The sequence below is a fragment of the Suricata suricatta genome, chromosome 3, assembly GCF_006229205.1.
Source record: "Suricata suricatta isolate VVHF042 chromosome 3, meerkat_22Aug2017_6uvM2_HiC, whole genome shotgun sequence".
In the NCBI taxonomy this organism is placed as follows: domain Eukaryota; kingdom Metazoa; phylum Chordata; class Mammalia; order Carnivora; family Herpestidae; genus Suricata; species Suricata suricatta.
This window is the reverse complement of record NC_043702.1, coordinates 21,054,884-21,076,855: the sequence shown is the minus strand read 5'-3', so window position 1 is coordinate 21,076,855 and position 21,972 is coordinate 21,054,884. Positions and strand designations below refer to the sequence as shown.

Below are 21,972 nucleotides of genomic sequence, written 5' to 3'. Positions count from 1 at the left end.
ATATGGTTAGAACGGGAGCTCAGAACTATTGTTGAATAAACGAATGAACAAATGAGTAAATGATGCTTATGCAAGAGGCTAATGCTATAATGCCTGAATCTCAATTACAATGAACTCCCTATACCTTAGATGTAGTAGACTTTCACTATTGTAAATATTAATTGAAATTAAATGAACCAGATCAAGATTTCAAAAATTTTTTGGCAATAGGTAATAAAGGGAATTTGTATGGTATTAGTCCAGGCCTGGGCTCAAAGCCTGGCTCCAGCTTCACCACTATATGACTTTAGCCAATTGATTTCACTTCCTCTTTTCTTCAGGACACAAAGGAGATACCAACATCTATCTTCAAGTGATATTGTAAAAATCAAATGAGATGTTATATGTATAAGATTTACCATAGTCCTGGGTACAATAAATGTTAATTCCTCATGCATAAATATTTTTATAATAGGATTTACTTCAACAAGAACTAGCCTGAATTAATTTGCTTCTGTATGCAGGAATTCTATCTCTTTCATTTTATCATTATGTATATAAGGATAAGTTTCTCCTTCCATAACTTGGAATGTCACTCATCCATTCTATAAACATTCTAGCACTTTATATGAGTAAGAAAAAGTGCTAGCATAGAGTTATCACCACAGGGAATGGAAAGCAAAAGGGAGAAAAAAGGCCTGAAATGTTTGACAAAGCATCAATCTGCTTCCACAAGAAAATTAAGCATATAGGCACTGGGAGACTCAAACAATACTATGTAACCGACAGACCCCAAATATAAATGAAAAGACCATTATATAATTTTAATATAAAACATAAAAAGTAGGGGCACCTGGGTAGCTCAGTTGGTTAGGCGTCTGACTTGATTTCAGCTCAGGTCATGATCTCATGGCTCATGGGTTCAAGCCCCGTGTTGAGCTCTGTGCTGACAGTGCAGAGCCTGCTTGGGATTCTCTGTCTGTCTCTCTCTCTACCCCTCCGTCACTTGCTCTCTATCTTTCTTAAAAATAAATAAACAAAAATAATTTTTAAAAAAGCATAAGTAATAATGATAGTAGAAGTCAGGACCCCTGGGTTGAAGACCGACAATGAGAGAGCAATCACAACTGAAGGTGGGCAACAGGAAGGAGTAAGTAATGGGAAATGTTTTAAGGTATGACAGGAGGGTATTTGCTCAGTTAGCCAATTCTTCTGGCCAAAATTCATTGCTGTAAGCAGCATATATTGTGTACCATCTTTAGGAGGGGGCTGGCAAGAACACGTGTGCCTGTCCAAAGATCCCAGAGTTAATTGATGTTAAACAGTTGATACATTTATTTTAAAATATATTAGGATACAGTGGGTTAAGTGTGTTCCTTAATTTTAACTTAGCAACTCTGCACTGGTTTTGAAATTCATTCTAACCTAAAATCCAGAGGCTATTAATTGACTTTTGAAATTCCAAAATTGGGGATACACTGTACAGGAATAGTTAAATGTAAAGGAGAAATTCTAGGAGGACCCGAGCTAGGATGGCATTTTGCAAAGACACTGCTTCTCCTGCCTTTATTTCAGGAAGGCCTGGAATGTGTTAGGTAGCATAAGAAGTATTAGAAGTAAGTTTTCATCAATGAAATAAATGGTGTTCAAGTGAATGTGGCTTGGCTAGAAAATATTATCAATGTACCTCCATGTTTACATGAACAAAATGTTAGGATGAGCAAACCCAGGGTCTTAATACCTCTGGAGTGTGCATGCAGTCTAGGAACCCCATTCAGCTCTGTGCTTCAGCACTAATTAGGTGATTCCAGGATAAAGCCCATTGTTGCCAAACATACAACTGCACACATCTCCAATGCACCTTTCCAGCAAAGCCTCTGTTAGAGTGCCTGCAAGGACATAGAATCGGGACTCCATGGAACCACATGAACAGGTTCATGTGACCTCTTTTGTGCATGCTTGCCAAAAATGTTTTTATGGATGGCAAGCAGGGACACCTGTTATGTTGCCAACAAGATTGCGAGGGAGGAAACCCTTGTCTCACTTATCTCAAGTTCTCAGACACTTAGTAGTATCTACCAAGAAGAACCTAATGATCATGACTGGTCAAAATGGCTTAACAGATTGGGAAGCATAAAGCCGCAAATATTTATTCAAATGGTTTACTGCAAATACAGATCTTTAGCTTCCATTTTGATCATGAAGTTATTCTTTGTGCTTGCCACTGTGTTGTATATTAAAAGCAAATATAGATATTAAAAATAAAATTCTTACCCTAACTGAACATACAAGCTCTATGAGTGTGCATGCATGGTGTGTGTGTGTGTGTGTGTGTGTGTGTGTGTGTGTGTGTGTGAGATGAGGGGTTCAGGTAGATAGAGGAAAAGAGACAAGCATGTGTCTGAACAATTATCATTGGCATGATGCTTGACCTATGATGACAGAATCATGCACTGCGTATGCTAATAAAGTATGAAATTTGGACTCCTAATACAATTTGTGGCAGAGGTAAAGTGGGAAAATGGGAGGTAGAGAAGGTGGTACCTGCCACGAGGTTTGAAGGACAAGCTGGAGCTAGTGGAGTGAATAATAGGGAAGGGAGAAAATAATTTATGCAAAGGCACAGATGCAAGAAAGCCCTTGGAAAGGCTGAAGTACAATAAAACTCCACAATAATGCAATAACTTGAATTCACATATGAAGCAATTGGCTCACCAGGTCATTTCATTATCCTTGCAAAACAGACTCCTGCACTTTACAAGACTGTATGTTCTGGACCCCACTTACAATGTAATGGCAGCATTACCTATAGTTTTTGAAAATGGCTAGAGTGTGAAGTACATGGTTATGAGGCTATGGGTGATGAGGAGGGGATTATGGCCAGAGGTGATAAAGAGTTAGGCATGAACATGAACTGTTTTAGGTATCATGCAATAGAGTCTGGATTTTATCCCCAAAGTAATGGTGAGTCAGAAGGATATTAGGCATGAAAATGGCATGGAAATATTTGTGCTTAGAAAAGTATCTGGCATCAGGGGTGCCTATCTGGCTCAGTCAGTTGAGCATGCAATTCTTAATCTTGAGATTGTAAATTCAAGCCCCACATTGGGTATAGAGATTACTTTTAAAAATGTTTTTAAATCTTTTTAAAATTCTTTAAAAAAAAGAGAAGGGGGTGCCTAGGTGACTCAGTTGGTTAAACATTTGACTAGAACTTGGCTCAGGTCATGCTCTCACACTTTGTGAATTTAAACCCCATGTTGGGCTCTCTGCTGGCAGAATGGAGCCTGCTTGGGATTCTGTCTGTCTGTCTGTCTCTCTCTCTCTCTCTCTCTCTCTGCCTCTCCCTTTTCTCTCCTCTTCTTCCCCCTCAAAATAAGTAAATATACTTAAAAACAAAGAAAAGGAAAAATAACTGGTATCAGTATAAATGATAGACTGAAGGGAGCTAGATCAGAGGGATGGAAACCAGACTACAAAAGGTGCTGTAGTCATAGCAAAGAGACGGAAGAAGATCTAAATGAGGGCAGTGGCAGTGGAGGAGATAAAAGAGTTTCAAGAGACATTTGGAAGGAAGAATTGATCAGATTTAGTGACTGAAGGATTTGAAAATGAAGGAAAAGGATGGTGGCACTTTATTGCTTTGGATGACTCAGAGAATGGGGGATTCACTCCCTAATTTATGAAATCATCAGTTTGGGAAAAAGGGAAGAAAAGGGGGTTAGTAATAGATTTGCTGAACACACAACAAATCCACATTTCCTTAATTATTTTTCTTTAGGAATTTCAATTGAACCAGTCTACCATAATGAAAAGCCATTAGATTTCAAAAGCTTGAGCTGAGCTGGATTAGATACATTTATCATGAGTTGACTAGGAGATTTAGAAGCGAAGCTGTCAGAGGCTTAGCTTGGAGTTATTTGTCATCAGCCCTAACTAGGATTTTAATAAATGGGAGGAGGCAAATTTAAGAAAGGGAAATGAGAATGGAGATATGTATTCTTGGAAAAAAGCATGTTAATTCCTAGTTATGATCATGTACTTGTTATTAGTAATGCTGAATGATGTTGGTGATGTAACACAGTGGCTCAAGGGAGTTTTAGCTCCCAAACAGGGAGTTGGTATTTTGAGGGAAACCTCAGTGATGCACTGATTTAGTCATTCCATAAAGCATTCATATATCCACCCATCTAGTAAACACTTATAGAATATCTGCGAAGGTCCATGCACACTGAAAGAGCTGAGAGAATTTCAACAAATTTAAAAAGAAAAAAAAATCAGATCTTGGTCAGAATATTAAAAGAAGCTTTTGGTACTTCAGACCTCCTCTGTGTAAATAAGAGCTCAGAGATATGATAGGAATAACTAAAGTGAATGAATACATACTCTGGTTTGATTGGATTCTTTTTAGCTAGAGCTCAAGTTGTTTTTTTTTCCGTTAGTCCCAAGCCTTACGTATGCTCAAATAGGTTCCTTATAAACTGCACGATCTTTTCTTGCTCATTGTTTCATGTTATCTACGTGCCTTCTAAGAATGGAACAAGAACATGTCAAAATGAAAAGAGTGACTATTGCTACTCCAAAACTACTAAGAATCCCTCTTATGCAAGGAAGTCAAGACCAATACTAGCAAGAATATGACAGTAAAAACAAAGGCTGTCTTTTACAAGAGAATGTGCAAGCCAGAAAGTCTCTGAATATTCCTGCTCTCAAAAAACATTTTCTCATCAATTTCCCTTTCCCTTTCCTGTGTGACTGCCGTCTGGGGCCTACTGAAGGGAGCAGAATCCTATCAAGTGTTGGTTCTATTAAAATGTACTTGGCTTCTCAACTATAAACAGTTGATGTAACATCTTTATTGCTTTGAGGTTTAAAGTGCAGACTCTGACTCTTTCCAATATCTATCATTCATTCCTTCCCATTTGTTTCATTGATTGTGTTAGTGACAGTGCCCAACACTTTCTGTAATTTCAATAACTGTGTAACTCTTGTCCTTGCTTCAGCCTTTCTTACCCTGGTATACACTTCTCATATTATCTCATTAATATACAAAAATACAATATTCCCATTATTGTGTATCATTCTTTATTGTTTGTCAGGTGAAGACATCCCAGTAGCATCCCCCTGATATTTGAGACTCTGGGTCTCTTGGTCCTATATTATCCATTCAAACCATTTCACAGTAGCATCTAATTGAATTGGAAGGAAAAACTTATTTACTGGGTGTCTGTTATGTGCCAGGCAATGCCGACATTTGGTGGAAAAGACTAGCTTAGGCACAGACCTCATGAAGTAGAGACCAGAGACACAAACATCAAGTAAATACATACATAGTAAATTATAATTATATAAAGAAGAGGTGGGTGGTGGGGGTGAAAACAAAACTAGTATAGCGGTTCAGGGAAGATTGCCTGAGGCAAAATAAGACCATTCACCTTACATCCCCAAGACCATGAACGTGGTTCATTCCCTTCTTTCCCTTGAAAAATGTCCCATTCTTCTCCATGCAAATCCAACTACCCTATTAGTCTTCTTCAGGATGCAGTTTAAGTCCTCTCATAGTATTAAGTTTTGCTAACTTCTCTAGCCATGAAGGATTGTATTCAAAACGAAAATTAGCACATCTGTCCTCCTTTGTTCCTTATCAAAGTTGACTATGTAATAGATTATGGGTTTAGGGTCAGGTACGGTAGAGCTTGCCCTAACAACTTGATTATTGATGTTTTTATCTAAAACGTCTGTGTTCTTCACCTTTAGATTCCACATAATGCTCTGATAAATGAGTGTTTGTTTAATGAATAGCCAAGTGTTCAGTGGGTGTGCACATCTAGGTGTCTCGAAATCTATGCAATAAAAGTAGGGATCAGAAACATGGCTCTAATATCTTCAGCACCCTTCCTAATGCTTAAAATTAACCTAATCCCACTCTTGTTCATTTGCTTTAGGTTTTATTTGAGCTAAAATTTGATACTCTTCATATTAACATTGCAGGAAAAGTGACTGCTTATTGTTCTGGAGCTTTGGCTACATCACCAAATGTTAACACAGGATTCATAATAATCCAAAAACCGAACCCGCCTATGAGATTCACTCATTCCTGTCATTTGTCTTCCGGATTATGTATTTAATGCCAAATTTCCACATAAAGCTAAAGATAAATCAACAAAATAAAGACCTTAAACCTCAGCTCTTGGCATGCCTCCGAAAGAAATGTGCTCTGTGTAACAAAGTTCTGTTGCTTTGTTTTTGTTTTTTCTAGTTTTCAGAGCTCTGCTTAGCACGCAATCTCGAAAACGCCTAATTAAAGCTAACAGGATTCAGTGAAGGTGAGTGAAGTTTTCATAGCAGATTAGGTTCAATTTTGGTACAAAATTCTGCTGGAGTAAAGAATATTAGTAGTTGTGTGGAATGGTGTGTGAGAGCTTAAGGGTGTTGAGGATTCATTTGCTTCCTTTTGTCTATGGGTTAAATTTCAAGGCAGAAAACAATTCATGTGAGAGGAATTCCAGCTGATCCACTGTTATTTCTCCTCTTTTCCACTCCCACTCTCAAAGAGGCTGTATTCAAAATAATGATGCCATGATATAGTTCATTCCCCACAAAATTCATATAGGTGGTCATCAGATTGTAAGCTGCTCAAAACACAGAAACTCCACATTTTCTATATTCTTGCTATCTAGCTTCTATACTTTAAACATAGTATCTCTTCAGTGAATATAACAAAATAAAAACCTGCACGAGAGGCAAGCATTCTAACCTATCTTTCATGGTTTTCCCTTGCCTTGTAAGTAAATTTGAACAGATTTCTTCATAGCTCCCGTCTTCATGTACTGCTGTACATGAAGTTTGTTCACTTGTTCAAAAAATATTTGTTGAGTGACTACTAAGTGCCAGGCAATGTTCCAGAGAGTGGTTCTGTTAGCCATGCCAACAGTAAGGTGAGTGTTTCTAATAGAGATGAATGATTCTGTTTCACAGACAGCATGGTGAGTAGAAAGAGGATGTGAGTAGTAAGACCAAATAAAATCTTGGCTTCAACACTTACTTAGATCTGTGGCTAAAACCTCTGAAAATAAATATCTTCATCTATAAAATGGTAATAGTTCAAAAAATATTTAACGATGCCTCCATGTGCAGACACTGTTTTGGGGCTAGGAGTGCAGTACGGCCCCAAGCAGATAAGGGCTGCCGTAGCGGGGCTGAACATTCAAGCATATTCAGTGTACACTATTACTGTACCAATGACTCTTGTGTGGGGCTATTAGTCTGTGTGGTGGTTTTTAAATGTGCCCACAGAATCTTTAACACTTTTTCCTTCTAAAGGTAAAACACAATTATCTTTCCCTTGAATATGGGTGCAGTTTTGGTGACTTATTTCTAAGGAAGAGAATGTAGTAGAAGCAATGCTCTGAGGCTTCTGAGGCTCGGTCAGAAAAAGGATAGCTTCTGCCCATTGTCTCTTGGATTACGTGGTCTGGGGAAGCTCCCAGGCATCTCTTGAAAACTCTAAAACAGCTTGTGGAGAGAAGCTACCCACTTGGTCCCTCAATTGGTACCAACTTGCTAGCCAGGTGAGTAACCCACCTTTGAAACTGACCTGCCAGCCTTAAGTCAAGCTATCACATGAAGTCAACTCCAGCTACACGCTTTCTGCAGTCTCATGAGAGACCCTAAGCCAAAACTGCACAGTTAAGCATTTCCCACATTTTGGACCCATAAAAACTGGAGGATAATAAATGTCTGCTGTTGTTGCCACTAAGTTAGGGGAGGCAATTTCTTATAGGCCAATAGATTACTGATTTAGCTTATGATACAAACATCTGGGTAAAGATAAAGAATTACAGTGGAAGATCCTTTTACGTTTCTCTTAGTTTATCTTCCATGTTGGAAAACGAAAAATTAAGTAATTCTTCACAGCCTTCTAGAGTTTCTTTTACTACAGGAGAAAATCCAAACTCCTAGATCTAGTGCTGAAAGCCTCAGACCAGAGACACACCGCGGTCTCTCCCACGCTCTAGCACTGACACTCCACATCGGCCAAACCGGTCTGCTGATCCGTAGCCAGCTGCCGCTGACCTTCCTCACTCCTGAAGGGCACATCTCTCATGCTGCATACTCAGCATATTCACTTGTTTTCCTTCCAAGCTTAATTTGAGTCCTGGGGTAATTCTTGACTATACTAATGCACAGAAATCTCTTCCTTTTTTAAAACTTGCAGTAGTTTTTATTGCCAGTACTACTTATTAATACTTATTTTCCTAAGTATCTGCATTATTACATGTTGCTATTAATTAATCAATAGATAGTTGAGTTCCTGCTGCGTGTAAAGCACTGTGCTAAGAGCTAGGTTTAACACTTTTACTTTAGCTACATTTAACTTTAAAAAAAAATCGACTATGGCATATAACTTTTATGTGTGTGGAGTGTGTGTGTGTGTGTGTGTGTGTGTGTGTGTGTGTATTTTACCCCAGAGTTAGAATGTAAGCAAGTTGAGGACAGAATACAGGCCTAATCTTCACAGCCATGGGCACATTTTGTAGAATATGAATTCCAGAAGCATCTTTGTACTATTTTCATACATGGCAATAATTCAAAATAACGAAAGCATTTTTGACATTTTCTCATTCTCCCAATATTAATGAATCTAGAAGCACAGTGATATGGTGTTAGAGTGTTGAAGTGAACTGGGTTCCCCTGGCCATGAAACTAAATCATGAAGGGGCACCTGGGTGGCTCAGTCGGTTTAGCGTCCAACTTCAGCTCAGGTTATGATCTTACAGTCTGTGGGTTCAAGCCCTGTGTCAGGCTCTGTGCGGACAGCTCAGAGCCTGGAGCCGCTTCAGATTCTGTGTTTCCCCCTCTCTCTGTCCCTTCCCTGCTTGCTCTCTGTCTCTGTCTCTCAAAATACAATAAAGACATAAAAAAGAAAAGGAAAAGAAACTAAATAATAAAATCATCTTGGACAAACGCATGTGCACACAAGTACAGGAAATTATGAATACTTTCTTCCTTCATCACCCACCTGATGGCACTCTCTGAGTAGAGACGTTCTCCCCAACTGTCCTGAAGATGTGATCTTCAACATAAGACATAAAAAATGGTGTGGGATTTCTAGCATCTGGAGGATTATAGTGAGAGATAAAATGCTAAAATGAAGCAGGGAATGCTAGCAAACTTTTCCCTGATAGTTTTCAGAGAATTAAATCCATTCCTAGATTAGCTTTCACAGTAGTAAGCTAGTAAAAAATGCAACTGATTTAAAATATAACTGAAAATGTAACTGAAAAGAAAGGAAAATGTAGCTCTCAAACTTTCAGTTGCTTAAGAATCACCTGGGGGGGGGGGCGCGCCTGGGTGGCTCAGTTGGTTAAGTGTCCGGCTTTGGCTCAGGTCATGGTCTCATGGTTAGTGGGTTTGAACCCTGCATCGGGTTCTGTGCTGACAGCTCTGAGCCTGGAGCCTGCTTCGAATTCTCTATCTCCCTCTCTTTCTGACCCTCCCCTGCTCTCACTGTCTCTCTCTCTCTCTCTCTCTCTGTCTCTCAAAAATAAATAAAAAACATTAAAAAATTAAAAAAAAATCACCTGGGGAGTTCGTGGGCTGTCTGGTCCTCACTGCCCACGCACCACGGCACCTTATCAGCTCAGCGTCCCTCATCACCACCACTTTCTTCTCCACTCCCACCATCAGATTCCCATGTGAGAGCCCAGGGTATTCTACATCTTCCAGTAGGCATGTTTATATGATTTGGATTAAGTAGAATGGTTGCGTGTATCTGTTTATAAGCCACTAAGATAGACAAGACAAGGAAAAATACCAGTGATGTTGTGTGATTCCCATGCTAGTTTCTCTTTAGTTACCTGCATTTCCACTCCCCAAATTTGTCTGAAGTTATGTTAATTTCATTTGGACAGCATGAAATTTCAAGGATTATAGTTGTGCATTTAAAGCTTCCCTATTATGAAGAGTAATTTTCTGTCTTTAAAGAAGTCTGGCTTTTAAAATCTGGAAAGAAAGCGAAGGATTTAAGCAGAGGGTGTTAAGAAACGGGGAAGGAGTGGCACAGCCAGCTGTGATAGAGAAGTCTGCAGACACCGTGGTCCACGGCATTTCCAGGGCAATCAAGAGACCATGAAAACGAGGGGCGCCTGGGTGACTCAGTCGGTTGAGTGTCCGACTTCAGCTCAGGTCATGATCTCATGGTTCATGGCTTCAGTACACAGATGTGTAAACTGAGGCTCAGAGTAACCAAAAGACTTATCCAAGGTTTGTGTCTGAATCCAGGCAGTTTGAATCTGGAGTCTGTGTTCTAAGGCCTTGTACTGCCTCTCACAATAATAATAATAACTTTACATATAAATATAAATGTATAAATCTATAACCAAAACAAAGATTTTATTTTTCTTAATGAACAGTCATTCTAATTTTAATCCACAATGAAATTCCAATGGACTCAAGACCAGTGAATATCAGATGCTGTGGCATTGGTCCACGAGGGCTCTACTCTACTCTAAAAACATACGCTGGTTCATTTATCAAAGCAAAGGACACACTGTGACCTAATCAAGAAGAGTGAGAAAAGTTGAATGGGGAGGGCATAAAATGAAAAAGATTTGCTAGGCGAGGGTTCGTGGTGATACTCAGAAGAATGTTTAACAGTCACTCAGGAAAGCACATGGCGGCCAACCATGGAGCCGGCCCTCACCTCTTCTAAGTATCACCTGTGAGCTTGTGTCTGGGTTTAGCGCTCTTAGATTAGTGAAGGAGAATGGGTTGAAATTACTTTGTTAACTCTGACTCTCAGCTTCAAGGGCATATTGGAAACATCTGCTGACATTAGGGACCTTAGCAAGTGACATTACTGTACTTGTGAGAATTTTAGAAATAATTTCTCTTTATTTGTCATACAGACTTGAATATTACAGCTTCCTACCTGCGAGTAGCAGGAAACCCTTTTATGAAGGCAAGGAAAGAAATAAAGAGTAAAGAAGAGAGGATGTGGCTCCCAGAGGCAATGCCAGTGAGGCAGTCACTTCTGGGAAGCTTATAAGGTAAATGATCAAAAGTAGGGATAATGTAGAATGGACAGGGGAAAAAAACCAAAAAATAATATAAAACCCACAAACAAGAAATCTTCCACTTTACAATCAATAGCTATTCTTTACTCTTTATTTTCCTATTTGTTCAACTAAGTTTTATTGTACTTTAAGATAATTCTGGCTCTCTGATGCAACTCTGTGTACTAAGCCTTAGTTGAGCATTAGTTGAGAAATCCTTTTGTTATGTTATGTCGCATTAGGGTGTGCCCACCATTGGCACTGCCTGAGAGAATTTCAAATTAAGAACGGGGCAGATGGGCAACGACCAGCAGGGACCGTAGCCAGCCATGTCTGGGTATGCCAGGGCCACGTTCACACTGCCTTCTTCCTGCTGGTTCCCTGCAGCCCCGTTGGTGCAGGGTGCTAGGGGATGCAGTCACCATCTTGGTTTCTATGCATTTCATGGAATTTATCTTCGTGTTGGCTTCTAAGGGGTCAGTAATGTTTCCAAAAATAGTTGGTCACTATTGATTCACTGATGGAAGAAGTAAATGATGGGGCTTTGGGTATGAAATTCAAAAGCTGCTCTAGTGTTTTCTGGAACTTAAGCAAGGAGCAGACTATAAATCTCTCCCACACAAAAATCTTCTGTACATATTCACATGAACTCTCAGGTGTTTGTGAGGGAAATTCCCAGGTGGATCTACCTGAGGAGGAGTGAGAGAGCTTTATATCCCTTTTCTTGTCCCAATATTAGCATTATAGACATTCTTAAATGTTTGTTTATTCATTTATTTTGAGAGAGAGAGGGAGAGAATGAGACTGAGCAGGGGAGAGGCAGAGAGAGAGGGAGAGAGAATCCCTAGCAGGCTCCATGCTGTCAGCCACCCAGGCACCCCTCCCAATATTAGCATTGTACACATTTCTGAGAGCACAGTCAGATTTACCTGAAGTAAAACCCAAACCCAAAGCAAGCTAACTTCTTGTCCTTTACCTATCTCAGACTCACACTGAGCTTTATTGCTATGCATCTCTGGGTGAGTTTGAGAATCCAATTCCCCATATCTTTCAAACTGCACTACATTCTAAATCCCATTCTTATTTGGTTCCCTCTAGTAGGAATCATGCTGTGTCTGATATTAATATGATGCCGTGGCATGATTTCTGCTATTAATGTATTATTGGTCTAATGAGTGAGCCAAGACTGAAGCATAAAGCACTCAAAAACCATTAGCCCAAACATCGACAAGAGAGATAGAAAGGAGAAATCACTGCAGTTTGGATGATCAGGGAAGGGCAAAGGGTAAGCCTTAGATAACAGCTTGTATTTTAGTAAATGAGGAGGAGAAGACAGCATGTGTGTACACACGGGAATGAGCATGGTATTTGTGGAAGACATTCGGGCACTGTGTCTCCAGGCAAAGGCCTCATGATGCAGAACACAGCAAACCGAAAGTCGGATGAACCCTGATCGTGAACATCTTGAAAGTAGGATAAAGGCTAGTGAAACTTAGTAGACTCAAGGAATATTTTAAGGGTTTAACTGATGATAAACAATGGGAAGAATTAGAGGTTGGGCTTCCAGACAGCCCCCCATCCAACCCACAGAATTAAAAGCTATTGAAGAAATACAGGCATAAGACAATGAGATCCCGAATCAAGCCACGGCAGGAAGGATGGAAAGGAAGCGGGGAACTCCATCCAGGACACATTTCACAAGCTCGATTCTGGCGTGCAGGCTCACGGTATGGGAGGTGAAGGAAAGGGAGGAGGCAAGGATGAGTCAGACGTCTCTAACCTGAGAGACTGCCCAGTGCTGCTGGCACACATGGCAACGGAGAGCCTGCCCGGGGCAGGACCTGGCAGGAGATGCATGATGTGGGCATCTGAGCTTCCCAGAACAGAACCTACATTAATCTTGAGCCAAGCAAAACAGAACGAGAAATGATTTACTATGGATGCCTCAGCTACTGCTGTTGAATCGTGGGAAATCCATTCGCCAGAAAGGAATCCTGTCCTCACGCACTTGCCGTCTCTCCCATAAAAACAAGCCATGCGCAAACTCAGAAGCAAAAGCAGGGCCAGAAAAAGCCTGGCTCCTCTGACTTTCACAACCCTCCCTGGTAAGGTGCCCCACAGGCTTATGCAACATGAAACCACACAAGAGTTTCCTCTTAACAATTCAGGCACTGTAGGGATAGCAACACGCATGGATCCCACAAACCACCAATGAATCAGTAATTTCAATCTTCCTTCTCACATTTTTTCCTAGAGCTGCTGACAAGTAGAAAAATTAATCGAGTTCACTTTTATAGCTATGTTCGATCTATGGCAGTGCTAACAGGTGGTGTGAGGAAGAAAAAAGGAGATGCTGTAAAACTCAAATGAGCCGGATCTTAGGATTGCCATTATTGGCAGTCTCGATTTGAATAAAACTACCTTATATGCAGGGCAAACTGTGTTTAAAATCCAGCATCGGGCGCATAGCACCCATGTGAATATGGGTAGGTTACTTAACATTTCTGTGCCTCAACATTGTCATCTTTAAAGTTGGGACAGTCGTATCACATAGTTTATAGAGGTGATGAATTAACTAAGGAAATAGATGTAAAGTACTCAGCACAGGGTCTGACACACAGTATTCAATAAATGTTCACCTTTATTACTATTTTTATTGCAACCCTGAAGATAAAAGGTACACTCTGGGGGCCAAAAGTCATGCTAGGAATGGTGATCCTGCGTTTACCAAAGAGATGGAGTCACATCTGAGTTGATGTGACTAGCACACATTTTGATATAATTCAATTAGCAGTTGGCTCCTGCCATCCCCCGGCTCATTTCCAGATGTCAGATGGGCTGAATTTCCTCATTTCTGGGGAGGCAGGGGTATTAGGAAGTGATGGCTCCAGGGCACTTGCAGTTTAATCCAAGCTATGGTCATACTTACACAGTATAATTTCCATTGTGCTTTTAGTGGTATTTTCAACCACTTGAAAAATATTGTTTTTCATTAACTTCATAAAGATGCGACTCCTTACTTGGCAAGACTGCAAAATTTGGAGTCCACTTATCCCATTATGGCAGGGATTTTTTTTCCTGTTCTTGAAAAGGAGTCAGTTCCGCAGTAATTAGGAACGGCTTGCCTGCACTGCACAGGTACGTGCATGTTGAAAGGAGACAGAGATAGCTCAGTGTACATTATAGCTGGGCTTAGTCTAAATGCATTTTGGAGGGTTTGCTTTGTTTGCCTCTGCTCATAAGCATGGTGTTTTGGCTTTAAAGTTTGTCTCCTGACAAGTCACTGCGTGTACAGATTATAAGAGGTTGGAACTATTTCAAATGTGGCGCCTTAGCCCATTTCTTCTCTATGCAGACAAGAAGCATCCTGGCCTGTGTGCCAGCCTTGGGAAGCTTTCCTTACCTGAGACTTATTATTTGCAGAAGCTAGATACCTAAGCTGTTTATGATGACACAGAAGGGTGTAAGTGAAAGCAGCCAAGGCCAAAAGTAAGGATTTTGCTCAGGACGGGTGCTTCCCCTGGCAGACACTCAGCAGCTGCCTTACTCACCAAAATCCAGACTTCTACAGATGCCCATCAGTCAAAAACACTATGGAGGGAGCCCTTTGAGTCACCAATTCTATTTGTTCTGAATGATATATCAGTCCTACACACCTGCCCAGCTATTCTGGGAGCCGAATGTGCCCACGGGATGACAACTCCTGTTCTCACAATAGCTGAGATTCAACTGGGCTGTAGCCTGGAATTTCTTCTTCATTTCTCTGTTGCTCAATTAGCACTGAAGCAGTCCCTATAGCCCGGAAAGGATTTTTAACTCTGTTAAGCGGGACCTGATTTCCATGATACTACAACTACAGGGATTCATGCAGAGACAGCATTCTCCACTGAATACTAATATTTAGGATAACTGATTCATATATCGGAATATACCTTTTCCCCCATACTTCTTGATTTCATGATAGAAACAGAGAAGGGGTGCTCAGATTCCTAATTTCTAATGTTTAGTCTACTATTACAACATCTAAGTAATGCAACATTACTTAGAAACTAGCACTGGCTCCTCGATATAAGAAATGTGAGTTCTTAAGCTTAAAACCAGAATCTGGAGCCAGACTTCTTGGGTTCAAATCTTGACACCACCACTTTTGAACTGTGCAATCTTGGTCAGATTACTTAATCTCTCTGTTACACTGGTTGGCTCTACTGGGAATTGAATAACACCACCATTACCTCCCCAAATGTCTGGCATATGGTATGAGACAAAGAAATATTTATTTTTATTATTTATTTTTATGAACTCACTTTAATCTTTCAGTATGATAGATAGGAGAAACAAAGAAAAAACAATAATAATTGTTTAAAAAAGAATAAAAATACCTGAATCCAAACTTCCATTTTAGAATTATTCCCTCTATACCACAAGACAGAGAAATAAAGTAACTGCATCCACACTAGCTTTTAGATTCTCCAACTTTCTGTATAGATAGCACCTCTAAATATAAAATTATATTTTATAGTCTATGGATTATAAGATGAGTTGAAATTGTGGACACAAAGTTTTGTTATGGCTCTACGTATAAGATGGTAAAATATGAGACAAATCTCATGGGCAAAGAATAAGTAAAGGTAGTTCCCAAAACCTTTCACCTCTATCCCACATGATCAAATTTTGGCAAATTACAATTGCCCAGGTTGCCCTGTGTTCTCTTCTGTAAAGTGAGAGGGAACCTTCCCTGTAATAGTTCTCATAAAGTTCTTATAAAAACAATAAACTATTTTTAGACTGAACCTTATAAGTTCTGAGAGACTAGCAAAAATACTTCCACTAAACTCTCCCATAATTCTGTTCTCTCCTACTCACAAACATAAAGACAATCACCTCATAACTAATTATTATTAGTGTATGATCACAAGTCTATAATAAAATGTGGTTATTCATCTCCCTTTAGATATTGTGTTAGTGCAGACCCTTTAATATTTAGGTCTCTGAGGCACTTGTCATGTGGGTTTTTTTCAAGGTTTTTTGTTTTTTGTTTCCAAAATTTAGTGGAACTATAAGAGCTCTCCAAATTTTTTTCCATGAATCTCTAAATCCTATCAGGTAGCACCAATGAAGACTACTCACTCATACACCTTATATTTCTGTCTTGTAAATTTTGTAAGAGGAACTTATTATACACCTGAAAAATCCTTTTAAACAAGAAATTAGTATAAATAAGTTGTTGAAAGAAGCTAATAAAGTTGTATCGCTATCATTCATGAATTGATAATTAGCAAGCACCTTAAGCCACAATAGTTCAAAGAGTATTGGTCCTAATGCACTGAATGCCTTGTTTCGGAAGTCCATGCTACATAAGATAGGCAAGAATATGTAAGTTTCAATGATATACAATGGACTTAAGTCCATCTGTTATAAAGAACTAATATACCCATGATATGAAGTGAAAAAAATTATGCTGCTTTTATAAACAACCTAATAAAATATCATCAACAACTCTATATAATAACTTGAACAAAAATCCTTTAGAAATGGTAAGGTGCTATTCAAATGCAAGAATTATTCATTCCAGTATCAAGAGTTTAAATGCTTTACACTAATTGAATGGATGTTCTCTTTTGAATTTTTCTATTATGTATGAATCAAGTAGATCCTACCATGGCTGTCATCTTACATAGGACTGAGTAACTGAAAAACACTTATTTTTCAAAAGTCATCAGCTCATAATTCTCCTTACAAATAATTCAGCATACTATTCTTTTATATAGCAAATTACCATCATGTATCTGAAATACAATTGGATTTGTAGAAATTTGTTCTATGAGAAGCTTTTTAGGAGATGGCTGCTTTGTGAAACATGATGTACCTCACCTAACCTTTACTCCTCTACACAGAAAACTGGCTTCAAAGTTTAAGAACAAAAGCAAAAACAGGGGCAGCTAGGTGGCTCAGTGGTTTAAGTGTCCACCTTTGGCTCAGGTCATGATCTCCTGGCTCACGAGTTCAAACCCTGCATCTGGCTCTCTGCTCTCAGCTCAGAGCCTGGAGCCTGCTTTGGATTGTGTCTCTCCCTCTGGCTCTCTACCCCCCACACCCATACTCAGTCTCTGTCTCTCTCAAAAATAAGTTAAAACATTAAAAAAATTTTTTAAAAAGCAAAAACAACACTGGTTAGATCATTGGGGTTCTCATCTTCCCTCCCCGGCCCCACCCAGTTTTGAGGACTTTTCTGCATCTTTCCTACATCTCCATTCTAGATCCAAAAGAAAATAATGGCCTGAGTAGAGCACTGTGCCCATTTTATAACTTGGTGATGACTAAAAATAGCTGGAATAGCACTAATTGGAAAGCAATGTTCTTTTTTTTTTTAAACTTTATTTCAGTTTTTAAATGCTTACTTGAATATTGATATCACTACAATTTGAATTAGAAAGGGTGTACATCTTGAACCTCTTATTTTGTATTTAAAAATCATGCTTTTTAAGTCAAAAACAATATAAGATGTTTTAGATCATTTAAGCAGAACAGAAATGCAGACTTGAGGAAGTGAAAGCCACATGTAATCTTTCTTTTCAGGACTTGTTATTTATAATATTTTATGTTCATTCTTGGAGAATTTTTTTTATTCAAACACAAAGTTTCATATTAACTTTATGCACTTTCTTTTCACTTAAAATTTAAATCTTTCTAGATCTGTATGTGTAGAATTATTTAGTTGATTTTAAGAGCTTCATAGTATTCCATTGTGTATATACACTAAAATGTGACTAATACCTTTTCTATTGCTTGAAATGGGTCAACAGCATTGTATTATTTGTATATACATGTCTGTTTCTATTTATAAATACATATATAGCATATGAACATATATGTACATATGCTATACATATGCTATACATATGTACATATGCTGTACATATGCATGTACATATTTGCTCTTATGCTAGGAATACTTCTAAGAATAGATATGTACATTTTAAAATCGAATGAATATTATCAATTTATAATCCCTTCGTCAATGTATAAGAGTAACTCAAACTATCCTCAAATTCGTATGGAACCACAAAAGACCCCGAATAGCCAAAGTAATATTGAAGAAGAAAACCAAAACAGGAGGCATCACAATCCCAGACTTTAGCCTCTACTACAAAGCTGTCATCATCAAGACAGTACGGTATTGGCACAAAAACAGACACGTAGACCAATGGAATAGAATAGAGAACCCAGAACTGGGCCCACAAATGTATGGCCAATTAATTTTTGACAAAGTAGGAAAGAGTATGCGATGGAGGAAAGCAATGTTCTTTTAAACTAAATATGTTGATGCATTTGCATTGCTCACATCAGTCCTAAAGAGAGATAAGATGGGGTGCCTGGGTGGCTCAGTGGGTTAAGCATCCAACTTCACCTCAGGTCAGGATCTTATGGTTTGTGGGTTCGGGCCCTGAGTTAGGCTCTGTGCTGACAGCTCATAGCCTGGAGCCTGTCTTCAGATTCTGTGTCTCCCTCTCTCTCTGACCCTCCTGCTCATGCTATCTCTCTCTCACTCAAAAATAAATAAAAACATTTTTTTAAAAATTTAAAAAAGAAAGATAAGAGATTTTTATAGTACTTTGGATTTCATTTGTTCAATTCATCAAATACCAGTCTATGGTTTTTGCGACAATATAAAGTAAAAGATGATCTAGCTTGAGACCGCCACTTATTTGTGTCGTAAATACCACGGTGAGATTTATGAGGTGAATAATAAATGAGTCAAAATTTAATAAAAATTAAAATATATTCTGGCTTCTACATGCTTCATAGTTTTTTAGATAAATATTACAGGCTTACCTTCCTAACCAATTTAAAAAGCTGGAGAAAAAACAGGTTAAGTATTTATAGAAATACTACCACATGAAAATACTATTAAACACTTAAGTGGTATGAAAATAAATTTTAATTGGAATCCAAAAATTAGGGAAACAAACAAATCTCAATTTACTTACAAGTTGGTTTTGCTCTTGGAGGAAATTTGGTCCGCGTAATAGCCAAGATTATGAAAATAATGACTGGCCATAAAATCAAGACAAGTGTCCAAAGCTGCAAAATAATAACAGGAAGAAACATTAATTACATTGCTGAACCAAAAACTTGACAAGAAGTACAACATATTGTAAACTTCCAACACAAATCAGATATTTACTGTAAATGCTATTAATAAGAAAGGAATGCAAGATTTTTTAAAAGTGCAAGAGATCTCAAAATGAATACAAGAATGCCTTTTCCAGGGTTAAAACCTTAAAATGAGCTTCTGAAGCCCCTTTTCCAGTCATCTCTCATGACTGTCCCAAACCTCAGCAGTAATTTCTCTGCTTAAAAATCTTTTCATTGCTTGTTGGATAAGGTTCAACATTCTAAACAGGGCATACAAAACCCCAACTAATTTCAGCATAGGCTTATCTTACCACTTCCAGTGTCAACATTGAATGGCCAGCCATATAGATTAGTGTGTGACATTGGATAATGGCTCAATAAACATTAGTAAATGAATGAATGAATAAGTGAGTCAATGAGTAAACAGGAACTTAAACTTGTATGCAACCTCCATATACCACTATAAATAGTATCTTGTGTCTGCTTTTATAATAGAACTTATACTCTTACTACCTATCTACCTACCTACCTAGGTGGTTGGTTTTTTTTTTTTTTTTTTGCTCGGTTTACAATAAATTGGTGATTCTTTTATGGTAGGAAGAGTGTCTTATTCATTTCTAAATTTCCACTGGTACAAAACAGATGCTCAATAAATGTATGCTGCATCCAAATTTCTATTAGGGAATTTCACTGTAAGACACTTCAGGAGTGTCTTTTCTCCCGATATCGACATGATTCAGTTTAGAAGATGTGAACCACTTAATATTACATACATATACAACTGGTTTCAGAGCAGTAACATGTATACTCAAGAACATCAACTGTTTCATGCAAATTACACTGCTCAAACCAAACTGTATAGGACAAACCTTACCTGTACTTAATAAAGTTCAACTTGGAACTAAGTTTTTATCTGGTTATGCAGACTTGTTACCATTTCTCTCCCACTCCCCATAGCTTCAAAGATAATTTCTGACAAATCTCACACTACTGCCTAGGGCTCTTCAAATCTCCAAAACAATCAAGACCAGTTCAATTACTGATTCTTGAGTAATATGAAAATCTCCACTGTTGTCTCAAGAGCACTGCCATCCTTGCTGAGAAGCCCGTCACCAACTTTGTAGATGGCAGGTTGAAGGGCGAGTTTTTAGCAAATGGAAGAAGTTGACTGTAGATATAAGAAATCCCAGGGTACTTGGTTTGGTCATAGCTGAAAAGCTCCCGGACAGTCCGAACAGCTTCATCTGCAGCAGTGCCTCCCACGCATTAATGGGCACACCAAACCACCTATCAGTCTTGTACACGTGTAGATTCAGATGCCTTAGATCTGAAGTAGGGCAGAGAGCCTGCATGTCTAACGAGCTGCAGGTGGTAATGCTGCCGCTGCTGCTGTCCATGTACCATAATGGAGTAGGACAGTTCTAAATGTCTGCCATCTTATCTCACTAGCAGAATTGTTTATAAAGCCCTAGATTATTTGTGTTGGAAAGTTTCTTTGATGTCATCCACTGGATAGAATTCAGGACACTTGTAAATTCAGATAGGAAAAAAAAGAGTACATTTTTACTTTATCTTTTAAATGAAATTTAGCATTGCCATTAATGATGAATGCAGGCAATGAAACATAATGTTATTAGAAGTACTTGTGACTTTGTCACAAATAAAAATCACAGATATTTTAAAATCACATTAGTGTTGCTGTTGCAGATATCTTAAAGTTCTGTTTCTACTTATGGTGACATTAAAAATTATGGTAGTTATGGGTTCACTTTATTTGTTTATTTTGTTTGTGTATTGCAACACCAAAGAAATACATACTACCATACCATAAAATTGCTTTTTAATACCTTAATAACTGAATTTCAATATAATTGGCTTTATTTGTAGTTCTATTTATCTTATTGATTTAAAAGCACTATTCTTAGGAGGGTCATAGGCTTTACCAGGCTGCGAACAACATCCAAGGCACAGTCGAGGCTAAGAAGCCTTGGTCTGATCCAACTTTCTTTTTTGTTCTCTGATGTGCAGAAGGTTATCATATTGTTATCCATTAATTTACCCAAAGTCATATAATTTAGAAAACAGAGCAGAGGGTGAGGATCAGAATCTCAAGATACGTAGGCTAGATTTTGTAAATTATCATCTTACTCTGAGGAACAAATAATGCCTTACAGAAAATATACCAGAAAAATATGAATGCTATAGAAAAATATAAAATGTTATTCTAGCCTAGTCTCAGATACATTAAAAAATTAGAATCTGTTCTTCACTAGGAACAAGTGCCATTTTTATTCTATGTGACTTATTTGAAATGTTGACTATAAAGAATTAGGGTTAAAAATGTTAATGTTTGTGGATTTCTTGGTTTTGTATTTGAGGCCATAGCTATTCTCTTTAAAAAAAACCAAAAAAACGATTCATCTGAGTAGGTTTAGTGCCCCATAGTTACTTTTAGGAGCATCTATTCATTTTTTATAGCAACCTCATGAGAATTCAGTGAGTAACGGAGACCAAGTGAACCGGCACAAATGTATATTCACATTCAAATAAGGGGCCTATGTATTGGAATATCTTTAAATTATCTTTTGGTTGATCTAATTTAATGTTTCCATGAGGATGTTTTGATAAATTTTGAAGTTAATTTTAGACATGATTTAAATCCAGACAAAACTATAATCTAGATCAGAATAATTTAAGACATTTTGGACTCTGTTTTAGGTAAAAACTACAGCAAGCCCATAAACAATCCATTATCATAAGATTTTCCCCAGGATCTTAGATCAAAGAGGTTTGGAGAACA

The 21,972-nt window shown here is 38.3% G+C and overlaps 1 protein-coding gene across 1 annotated transcript in view; it reads right to left on the bottom strand.

Moving 5' to 3' along the window:
- Positions 1–21,972, bottom strand: part of ABCA12 (ATP binding cassette subfamily A member 12) — a 166,968-nt gene that overhangs the window by 136,122 nt on the left and 8,874 nt on the right. Inside the window, exon 2 of the mRNA XM_029932926.1 lies at positions 19,025–19,118. Coding sequence (XP_029788786.1) covers positions 19,025–19,118 — 94 coding nt within the window. The remainder of the gene's footprint in view (positions 1–19,024; positions 19,119–21,972) is intronic.